General features: G+C 40.7%; 1 protein-coding gene across 1 annotated transcript; it reads right to left on the bottom strand.

The window, feature by feature from the left end:
• Positions 1-572: 572 nt before the first annotated feature.
• Positions 573-1,562, bottom strand: LOC125151776 (olfactory receptor 1D2-like). Its single transcript, XM_047833229.1, has one exon. The coding sequence runs from the start codon at positions 1,533-1,535 to the stop codon at positions 573-575; it is 963 nt and encodes a 320-aa protein (XP_047689185.1). The 5' UTR covers positions 1,536-1,562.
• Between the last annotated feature and the right edge of the window lie 10,574 nt (positions 1,563-12,136).

Genomic DNA, 12,136 nt, shown 5'->3' with positions numbered 1-12,136 from the left:
TTTCTAGAGAACACAAGAGTCTCCATTGGGCCATAACTGGCTATATGTGGATAAGGCTGGGACTGTGGTCCTGTGTCAGGCAAGTTGAAGGATCTGATTTTGCAAACTTCCAGTATTAGTATCACTGACCTTATTTGTTTCCAAGGCTTCAGTGGTTTGGTGAACATTGGGTTACATATACAATTCTTTTCTTCATCGTAGATACATGAGCTCATTCTGAGCTGGATCTATGTACTAAACACTCCTGTATCCCCCATAGGATAATGTCTTGCACATGGTGAAGGAAAGTCCCAGTTTCTATTTTTTTAATGTTTATTTATCTATTTATTCAGAGAGAGAGAGAGACTGAGAGAGTGCACATTGTGTGCATGTGTGTAAGATTTAGGGAGGGGAAGAGAGAGAGAGAATCCCAAGAAGGCGCCATGCTGTCAGCACGAAAGCCAACATGGGGCGCTATCTCATGAACCATGAGATCATGACCTGAGTTGAAATCAAGGATAAGCCACTTAATCGACTGGGCCACCCAGGCCCCCCCTCCCAATTTCTACTTTAATGCCCTTTCCAAAATTACCTCATGTCAACCTCTGGAAGGCTTTCCCTAGGAGCAGTCTTCCCAGAGCCCCATGCATGTCCTTGTTCCTCAGGCTGTAGATGAAAGGGTTCATCATAGGGGTCACCACAGCATACATCACTGTGGCTACTGAGTCCTTCATGGAGTAGGATTGGAGAGGCTGCAGATATACCATACAAAGCGTCCCATAGAAGAGGGAGACCACAGCCAAATGTGAAGCACAGGTGGAGAAGGCTTTGTATTTACTAGAGGCTGAGGGTATTCGGAGGATGGCTCTGACAATGCAGACATAGGACATGATCATGAATCCTAGTGGGGCAAGGAAGATGAAGGATCCTGTGGCAATCAGCATCATGTGATTGACTTGGGTGTTAGAACACGCGAGCCTCAGCAGGACATACATCTCACAGAAGATGTAGTGGATCTTCCGGGAACCACAGAAGGTCACCCTGGTCATGAGGAGGGTGTGGGTGAGGCCATAGAGGACAGAAAGTGCCCAACACAAGGTGAGGAGCAAAATGCAGAGTCCAGGGCTCATGGCCGTGGTGTAATGGAGGGGGCGGCAGATGGCCACATAGCGGTCATATGCCATTGTGGCCAGGATGAGGTTGTCCAGGGCCACCAAGGAGACGAGGAAGTAGAGCTGCGTCAGACACCCCGCATAGGAGATGGCTTTGTTCTGAGACTGAAGGCTCACCAGCATCTTGGGGATTGTGTTGGTGACGAAGAAGAGGTCAGTGAAGGAGAGGTTGGCCAGGAAGAAGTACATGGGAGTGTGCAAGCGGGGATCAAAGCTGATGGCCAGGATGATGAGCACATTTCCCACCACTGTGACCAGGTACATGGACAGGAACATCCAGAATAGGATCCGCTGCTGCTCAGGACTCTCCGAGATCCCCAGGAGCAGGAACTCGGAGACTCTACTCTGGTTGCTTCCATGCATTTTCCCAACTGTCTGCAACATAGGCACCAACAAATGTTTACTTAATGTCCTCAGTTGAATAAGGACATTTAAATAAGCAAAATAAACTGTTTTCTTAGCCTCAAAAATACCTTAGGTTAAATTTTATAACTTGTTTTTGGATTAAGAGAGAATGCAGTGGCATACGAAAGCTGTTAATAACATGGAAAATTTTCATGCAACTTAGTCATTCCAGCAACTTCTAATCTAGCATACTCCATACTGTAGGAATAATGTCCATGTCTTATTTTAAATCATATCATCTTACAACTTTCTTGAAGTGCTTAAGATTAGTATGATACATTATGATATTGTATAGACTTACATGATATTTAAAACATGTATGCAGTAGAAGAAATTGCTGTTATACAATTGGACTAGGGCAAAAAGTAAAAATATTGGAAAGGAAATGGAAAAATTATCATTATTTGCTGATAGGATGATGTACTTGGGAAACCGAAAACAAATGACCAAAATATGAAAATGCCTCAGAAATAAAAACGAATTTGAAAACACTTCAAATCTGAGCTCTAACACTTTTATCTGTGAAACTTCCAGCAAGTTACTTGAGCTTTTTTTTTTTTTTTCCAACGTTTATTTATTTTTGGGACAGAGAGAGACAGAGCATGAATGGGGGAGGGGCAGAGAGAGAGGGAGACACAGAATCGGAAACAGGCTCCAGGCTCTGAGCCATCAGCCCAGAGCCTGACGCGGGGCTCGAACTCACGGACCGCGAGATCGTGACCTGGCTGAAGTCGGACGCTTAACCGACTGCGCCACCCAGGCGCCCCTACTTGAGCTTTTTAAGTCTCCATTTCTTTATGTGAAAAGTGGGTGAGAAGAAAATGAAGCAATAAAGAGCTGGCTTGCCGTAAGGACTCAACAAATATTTATTGTTATTATTATTATTGTTATTGGTAAGCAATAATCAGGAATAATAAGTTTAAAATATGGTGTGAAAGGGTTGCCTGGCTGGCTCAGATTGAAGAGCATGAAGGTTTTTTGTTTTTTTTTTTTTTAAGTTTATTTACTTTGGGAGGGGAGGGGGCAGAGAGAGGGAGGAAGAGAGAGAATCTCAAGCAAGCTCTGTACTGATGTGGGGTTTGATCTTGGGCACCTGATGGGTGACTTTCTCCAAGTCAACATTGTCATTTCTTATATATTTTTCTTGTTGAAAAACTTTATATTGCTGCCTGCATGATTTTCTTTGATCTTAAAATTAAAATTTACCAACTTCTATTCAGTAATTACACTGAATTCCACTGTTTGGAGATAGATAACTGTTCACATTTTGATGTTCTTATTATTTGAGATGTGAGGGATGTTTTTCCTTCACTGATTTATCTGACTTAGAATGTCCTTTCCAATCTTAAAATTATGTCTCCCTTCATTTTATGAGAATCTTCTTTAATGCTCTCCTTATTTTTCTGTGACATTTCTTGGAACTCATAACTATACATTAATCATAAATTAATATTTCATTTTGGTGACACTACTCCATCGCCTCTAAAAATACCTGTAGCAAACCCCAACCTGCCTCTTTGAAAATGAATAGACTGATTAAAATAGTGCTTTGTGTCATTCCAAGTATTCAGGTGAATAATCCTTTTATGCAAAAGACTTATTAAGAAAAGTTAAAAAAACGAATTCATGGTACCAATTGCAGGTGGATATTGCATCTGTCAAAGAGAGTGACCCTCTTTTAAGAGATTTTCCTTTTGGGTGAAAAATAAGATCATGAAATTTAAAAATATAATGGTGGGCAATTGACTTTTGCCATGACAATATGAGGAGGTCCACTGACCCACTTCTAAATGACACATGTGAGAATATTAAATAGAAGGATTTAAAACCAATGGGAATGGTCCTAAGGGCAAACAGCAAATGAAGAAACATTCAGGAACATCTTTGAAAACTCAGTAAGAAATGTGGAAAATAAAAAGATGGGAAAGCAGCAACCACTGAAAAACTATAGACTGGCTATACATTAATCTTTAAATATAAAAGTAGATTTTAGAGATTCAAAGTAGGCTTTAATTTAAAAAGGTAATTAGAGGGGCACCTGGGTGGCTCAGTTGGTTAAGTGTCCAACTTCGGCTCAGGTCATGATCTCACGGTTTGTGAGTTTGAGCTCCCTGTCGGGCCCTGTGCTGACATTTCACAGCCTGGAAGTCTGCTTCAGATTCTGTGTCTCCTTCTCTCTCTTCCCCTCTCCTGCTCGCACTCTGTCTCTCTCTCTCTTCCAAAGATAAATAAACATTAAAAAAATTTTTTTTTAAAGTTTATTAAGGACAAAGGGGGATACTTTATAAGGTTAACAGGGTAAATTGATCAGTAAGAAAACAACGATAAACACATATGCACTGAAATATATACTAGAAAACAAACACATGAAAGGAGAAATAAATAATTCAAAAAGAGTAAGTGGAGATTTCAACATTACACTTTCAGTAGTGGTTTGAGCAACTAAGCAGAATTTCAACAAGGAAGTAGAGGACTTGAACAATACTCTGCATCAACTATACCTAACAATAAACGTAGAACACAGTGCCCAACAACAACAGAACAAGGTTCATTTCAAGTGCCATTGGGACACTCTCCAGGATAGACCATATGCTAGGCCATACAATAAACCTCAATAATTTTAAAAGGATAAAAATGACACCAAGTATGTCCTCTAAGTGCAATGGAATGAAATTAGAGATGAATAAATTGAAGAAAGTTGAGAAAATTCACATATTTATGGAAATTAAAGAACACGCTCCAAAACAGCCAATAGGTCAAAGAAAAAATAACAAAATCAGAAAATAACTTGAGATGAATGAAAATGAAGATACAACATACCAAAATTTATGGGATGCCATTAAAGTAGTGCTTAGAAGGAATACTTTTGTTGTAAATACCTATATTAAGAAAGAAGGAAGATCTCAAAGCAATAACCTACCCTTATATGGTTAACATGGTGATAGTCCCCCAATAGACCTACAGATTCAATGCAATTCCTGTTGGAATCCCAGCTGACTTCTTTGCAGAATTGTACAAATTGATTCAAAATTCAGATTGAATTTCAAGGGACTCAGGATAGCCAAAACAAACTTGAAAACCAAGAGCAAATTTGGAGAATTCACACTCCCCAGTTTCAAGACTTACTACAAAGCAACAGTAATGAAGACAGTGGGGTACTGGCATAAGGATAGAAGTATAGATCAATGGAAGAGAATTGAGAGTCCAGAAATAAAACCACGTATCCATGGTCAACTGATTTTTGACAAAGGAATGCAGATTACACAGAAGGGAAAAGATATTTTTAACAAATAGTGCTGGGCCACCGGGCACATGCCAAAGTTGTATTCTTCTCACATGCCATATATAAAAATTACTTTGAAATGGATCAATTTGAAATTGAACGTAAGAGTTAAAACTATAAAACTCTTAGGAGAAAACCTAGAGAAATTTTGTGATCTTGGATTTAGGGAAGGGTTCTAAGATATGACATCAAAAGCATGAGCAACAAGAGAAAAACCACATTCATCAGAATGGCATTGATAGCAGAAAACAATGAAAAATTGTGAAAATTATGAAACAAAAATTATGAAAAACTATGCCATATTTTACTTTCATAAAAGTAAAATACTTTCCACATCACCATAATACAGCAATAAAATACAAATAAACAAAAAATGCCAAAAGGGAAAAATGCTTGCCACATATGTGATAGACAAAGGCTTAATAGGCTTTATAGAGAAATAAGTTTTTTTTTTCAGTAGGCTTCACACCCAGTGCGGGGTCCAAAGTGGAGTCCAACATGGGGTTTGAACTCTCTACCCTGAAATCCAGACCTGAGCTGAAATTGAGAGTTGGATGCTAAACCAACTGAGCCACCCAGGCATCCTGCGGAAGAACTGTTTTAAGTCAATAATAAAATTACCAACCCTCATTGGAAAATAGCAACAGACATGAACAAAAGAAGACTCACAAAAGAAAAAGGTCAGAGTCAATAAACATAGGAACAAACATAACTTTGCTACTTATCAAAAGATGGGATGAACAGGCAGTTTTATATCTGATGAAATGAATGATTATAACTTTCTAGAGGGAAACCTGACATTCCATGTCTTAAGCTCTTAAAAGGGAGATTCCTCTGAGCAATCTCAGTTTTAGGAATGTATCTTAAAATATAATCCGATAGAAACATAGACGTGTATGTATAAAATGTTTATCAGGACCTTGTTAAATATAATAAAAAAAAGGGCAGCTCAGTCAGTAAAGTGACCAACTTTTGATTTCAACTCAGGTCATGATCGGGCCCCACATTGGGCTCTGCACTAATAGCACAGAGCCTGCTTGGGATTCTCTCTCTCCCTCTCTTTCTGCCCCTATCCCCACCCCCAAGTGCGTGTGATCTCCCTCTCAAAATAAGTAAACACTAAAAATTTTTAAGTAGTAAAAAAGAAAAAAGAAGCAATTGAAACTCTCATCATTAGAGACACATTTAAAGAAACTACACGATCCATACATTTAAAGGCACACAATTAAGCCTTCATAGATAAGTGTGTATTCCACATATATGTATGTTTATGATAATTGTTAAATTAAAATATAATTTATTCCTACTTGGTAATATAGAAAATGATCAATTATGCTTAGGTGATATTGGTTGTATCTAGTCCTAAGTGTTCATGGGAGGAGGAAACGAGGAAATGCAGGTAAAGTACATTGCACTGGCCGAGCACCCTCCCTGCTGCACAATGTGCACTTTCTAAATTACGGATCTTACCATGTGGCTTCTCTACAGTAGCAGAGCTCCCCCATTTCCTCTGGAATAGCCCGTGATTATGGCCAGGTGATCAAAGTGCCAGGATCCCTCATCCCTCCTGGATCTCCCGCTCTCCCTACTCCAGTGATGGCTCATGGCTTGTATTTTCTAAGTACTCACAATGCTTTGCTTTTGTCCTTCGCACCAGCTGTTCTTTTGTTTCACTGAATTTTAAGTGAACGTTTTCTCTATTCTGTGATTCCATTGCTCTTCTGGCAAGATCCATTATAGCTCTCACTCAAGCATCTCCTGCTGGTGGCATCTTCTCCTGCCACAGAGATACCATTCTAAACTCTCTATCATTTCCTGGTCTTTACATTTTTTTTAGGACACCCTATCCCACATTTTGCTTAGTTGTCTGTTCTCCTGGGAGACTTGTGAGAGCCATCAGAGCAGGGGCAGTATCGTTTTCTTTCCTGTATCTAAAGGACCTCTCACAGGGTCAGGTATGGCATAAGGATTAGGAAGTGAGGGTTGAGCTGAACTCTATAGAATATTAGGCATTCTGTGCATTTGAGCTTAACGAATAGGGAAGAGTCATAAGCCCAAGAGCCTCAATGAATAAGCAACACTATGGATAAAAATGTAGCCATTTGGGTAATGAGCCAGTGTGCCATGGGCGTGTCGGGTCTGTTTTGCAGGTTCAGGCTGAACATGATAAGTTTGTAGTAGCAGTAGAAGGAGCAAATGTAGCTGTGGGAACTGAGTGACCCAGGAGAGTAAGGTAATTTGGAGTGCCCGGATGCAGGTGAGGCCAGCCCAGAGAGGCCCAGCATTTTAGCATGTGAGTAGATTTGTTATCTCAGTGAAAACATTTGAATTCCCAGATGTTTAGCACCCACAGTGCAGTGGAAGGACATTCTGGGTCATATATTTAGGTCCAAAGCTCAATTTAACACCCACAAGTGGTTTTTTAACAAACGTTTACTGAATATCTGGCCAGACATTATGTTGAATGACACCTCTCTCCCCTGACCCCCCCCACCCCACCCCTGCATTTAGTCCACACAGCAAATAGCACTGTTTGTTTCCATTATCCCATTTTCTGGATGAGATGACTGAGATTCAGTTGATTAATGAATGTCCCCAATTTCCTTGACTAGTAACCGATGGAATTGGGATTTGACTCTCCTTTTGTGTTTCTAAAGTCCACATCCTAAATGCTGTGCTGCAGACATGCCTACCTCACTGTGGGTTTAGAGACTACCCCACAAATACTGGATGTGGAAGCACTTCCCCAACTTAAAGGCCTGTGTAGACAGGAAGTGCTGTAATGAGGATCTCAAAAGGAGTCCCCTTATCATTTCCCTATGTTCTGACTGCCTCCCGTCTCTGCTCCAGTAGCAAATCCTGCTCTTAGAACCAAGAGGGATAGGTGGCCCCATTCTTGTCTCCATCCTGGACGTGGCTCTTCACCCCACTCACATAGGAGCAACTTTAGCACGCCTGTGTCTGCAGGGAGTGACCCAGGTTGTTGAGGGGGGACTTATTTGTGGCTGGCCCCTTGGTGTTGTGTACACAGAGGAGAGAACAGTGAGGAACTGTATTATTATGGCCTTCACATGCGAAGGGGTGTGGATTGGTGAAGTCAGTAGCTAGCAAATAAAAGAGAGACAGAAGGACAAGTCAGGCCGTCTGCCAGATGACTTAAGTGCCATACCTGCAAAGGGGGCCGGTGGCGGGAAGTCATTCCCCGCCATGGAAGACATTCAAACAAGCTCACAATACAGCGGGTTGAGTTGTGATTTCACAGTCTACTCAAGCACTTAGTGGAGGTAGACGATGGTTAATTCTCTTTTAACCCTAGGATTCCAAATTACAGAGCAATCATGTGCTGGTCTTTGGGCATTTGAGTTAAAATAGGAGTGATCCTTAGGACATGCTTTTTTGTGTGTCCACATCTGTTCATTACTCATACAGTTCTGTTAAGTCTCTACACTGTGACTGAGCTCATTTGTTTCTCAGAGTGTGTAAGTGAGGCTTCAAGTCGAAGGGACTGCTTGCCTCTCAGGAAAGCAAAGAGTTTCAATGAAAATGGGAACTGATGGGCTCATCCCAGAGACCACTCCAAGACCCCCGAAGTGACCTCAGGATGAAAACGAGCACCATGGCAATGGCCTGAGTGTCTCCATTCTGAGCACTGGCTACCATCTCTGTTTCTGTCATGGAGACCAAGGTTTTCCACCTCCCGAGACCTCATCAGAAACTACTGCCTCCCAAAGTCAGAGGACACCCAGAGGCCATGATGGCTCTGCTTTCGAGCCCTCAAGGCAAGTGTCCCCCACATTTTAGTGTGCATCAGAATCACCTGTGATACTTTAAAACAAAAAGCTGCTTTCTGGCCCCCTTCCTGGAAAGGCCCGTTATGTTTTGAGAACCAAGCCATTTTTAACAATCACCTGGTGATTCTGATCGTGCACTTTGGGGAATCCTGTTCTGAGTCTGTAAGAGTCCGTGGTTTCTGAACGCTTGTGTGGCCAGTTGGCCTTAGAACATAAGGCTCTCTGCAGTGTGGCTGGGTGGAGAGGGGAGAGAATGGGTGGTGGGAGGCCGTACCGGCAAGGGCTCCAGACTCAGCATTAGAAAACTGTCTTCTCGGGTCGCCTGGGTGGCTCAGTCGGTTAAGCGTCCGACTTCGGCTCAGGTCATGATCTCACGGTCCGTGGGTTCGAGCCCCGCGTCGGGCTCTGTGCTGACAGCTCAGAGCCTGGAGCCTGTTTCAGATTCTGTGTCTCCCTCTTTCTCTGACCCTCCCCTGTTCATGCTCTCTCTGTCTCCAAAATAAATAAATGTTTAAAAACAAAAAAAGAAAACTGTCTTCTCTTACCTCCTGGGTTGCTCCCTAGCTGCTTGAGCTGTGAACCTCCTCATCCCACCCCTTAAGCCCTTTTTGCAGGCTTGAGGATTACATGTGACAGCATGTGATAGCACTTTGAAAACTGTGGAGTGGTAAGAGGTTGGAGGGATTGTTGTATTACCTTTAAATACTAAGGGGTTAGATTATATGAAGACTTTTAAAGTATGAGGGTATGGTCATGAGAGGTAAATGGAGAAGAGAAGAAAGGTGTGTGTGTGTGTGTGTGAGAGAGAGAGAGAGAGAGAGAGAGAGAGAGAGAGAGAGAGAGACAGGGACACAGAGAGAGAGGGAATGTTTGAGATGGCCAGACCTTACCCACTGTTCTGTGCTGGTCTCAGAGTTATGTAGTACGTTGCCTCCAGTTTCCTTCTACAGGATGAAAATTCTGTCAGGACACAAAGGACAGTAAGGCATTATTTCTGAATAGGGTGGGAATTGGTGCCTGGATTTTCAGTGCCTGCACAAAAGGAGAAGAAAGTGAGGTTGTGAACCCTCTGAGAACTGAACCCTGGATACAAGGGTTGTGAAAAAAGGGGCTGAACTGGAGCCATATCAGGGCTATTTATCAGGTTTGGAAAGACACAGGGGAGGCAGTCCCAAGACAGTTTGTTGAGATGAACCTGGATAATCTCTCCAATGTTTATATGCAAGGATCTTGGGAACCAAATCTGGTTTACAAGGAAGAAACCAACTCAGCTGGGCTGACAGCTCAGAGCCTGGAACCTGCTTTGGATTCTGTGTCTCCCCCTCTCTCTGACCCTCTTGCACTCACGCTCTGTCTCTGTCTGTCAAAAATGAATAAATGTTAAAAAAATTTTTTAAAAAGGATCTTTGCCAATATACTTCTATATTTTCCTTTAAAGGATATATGGTTTTCCATTTCACATTTAGATCTCCTATCAATCTAGACTTGTTTTTTTTTTTTTTTGTCAGGTGAGGGAGAGATCAAGGTATATTTTTCTCTCCAAAGTATGGGTATCCAACGGGTTCAGTGCCATTTATTGAAAATGGGTTTTCCAGTACAATGATGAATAAATGTGGTGATAGGGGACTTTTGTTTCATCACTGAACTTTGAGGAAAGCTTTAAAAATCTTGTGTATGTTTGCTTTGCATTAGGGGGTCAACAGACCATAGCTCATGAGTCAAATCTACCTGCCACTTGTTTTTGTAAATAAATTTTATTGAAGCATAGTCAGGTGTATTCATTTACATATTGCCTATGATCGCTTTCATGCTAGAATGGAATGATTGTGCATGTGTTTATTTAACATTTTTATGTATCTTTTATTAATTTTAACTTTAGTTCTACCATTTTTTTTTTGCTTCCTATATTCTGAAGCTATCCTTTTAGGCATATACAGATTTAGAATAGTGATACCATCTTGCTAGGTTAACCTATTTTTAATTATAAAATATCACTCTTTATCTCTAGTAATACTTCTTGCCTTAAAAATATCTCCACGGTATATATTTTCTTTTGATTATTGTGTGCAGGGTGTAAATAGCATATGGCTGCGTTTTGATTTTTTTATTCTGTTTGAAAAATTTAATTGTCATTTGAAGTATTTAACCGCATAGGTTTTATGTAATTACTGATATATTTGAATTTATATCCACCATCTTACTTCAGAAATTTGTTTGACCCATCTGTTTTATTTTTTATTTTTTAAGAATTTATTTATTTTAGTTAACATACTGTGTACTGTTGGTTTCAGGAGTAGAACCCAGGGATTCATCACTTGCACATAATACCCAGTGCTCGTCTCAACAAATGCCCTTCTTAAGGCCCATCACCCATTTAGCCCAACCTCCACCTACCTCCCCTTTATCAACCCTCAGCCTGTTGTCGGTATTTAAGAGTCTCTTATGGTTTGCCTCTCTCTTTGTTTTATCTTATTTTTCCTTCCCTCCCACTGTGTTCATCTGTTGTGTTTCTTAAATTCATATATGGGTGAAATCATAGGACATTTGTGTTTCTCTGCCTGACTTATTTCACTTAAAAACAGTACACTCTAATTCTATCCACATTGTTGCAAATGGCAAGATTTCATTCTTTTTGATTGCTGAGTAGTATACCATTGTGCGTGTGTGTGTGTGAGTATGTGTATGTATGTGTGTGTATTTTGGTTACTGTTGATAGCACTGCTATAAATGTTGGGGTACATGTGCCCCTTCGAATCAGCTCTTTGTATCCTTTGGATAAATACCTAGTAGTGCAATTGCTGGGTCGTAGGGTAGTTTTATTTTTAATTTTTTGAGGAAGCTCCATATTGTTTTCCAGAGTGGCTGCACCAGTTTGCATTCATGCCAACAGGGCAAGAGGGTTCCCCTTTCTCCACATCCTCACCAACATTTGTTGTTTCCTGAGTTGTTAATTTTAGACATTCTGACAGGTATGAGGTGGTATCTCGTTGTAGTTTTGATGTGTATGTCTCTGATGATGAGTGATGTTGAGCATCTTTTCATGTGTCTGTTAGCCATCTGGATGTTTTCTTTGGAAAAGTGTCTATTCATGTCTTTTGCCATTTCTTCACTGGACTATTTGGTTTTTGGCTGTTGAGTTTGATAAGTTCTTATAGATTTTGAACACTGACACTTTATCCGATATGCTATTTGCAAATATCTTCTCCCATTCTGTCCATTGCTTTTTAGTTTTGTGGATTGTTTCCTTTGCTGTGCAGAAGCTTTTTATCTTGATAAGGTCCCAATAGTTCATTTTTGCTTTTATTTCCCTTGCCGCTGGAGACGTGTCTCATAAGAGGTTACTGTGGCCAAGGTCAAAGAGGTTGCTGCCTGTTTTTTTTTCTCCTGTAGGATTTTGATGGTTTCCTGTCTCACATTTCGGTCTTTCATCCATTTTGAATTTATTTTGTGAATGGTGTGAGAAAGTGGTCCAGTTTCATTCTTCTGCATGTCGCTGTCCAGTTTTT

The sequence above is a fragment of the Prionailurus viverrinus genome, chromosome E1, assembly GCF_022837055.1.
Source record: "Prionailurus viverrinus isolate Anna chromosome E1, UM_Priviv_1.0, whole genome shotgun sequence".
In the NCBI taxonomy this organism is placed as follows: domain Eukaryota; kingdom Metazoa; phylum Chordata; class Mammalia; order Carnivora; family Felidae; genus Prionailurus; species Prionailurus viverrinus.
Note: the sequence above shows the minus strand (reverse complement) of the source record. Positions and strands in the feature narration are given on the sequence as shown.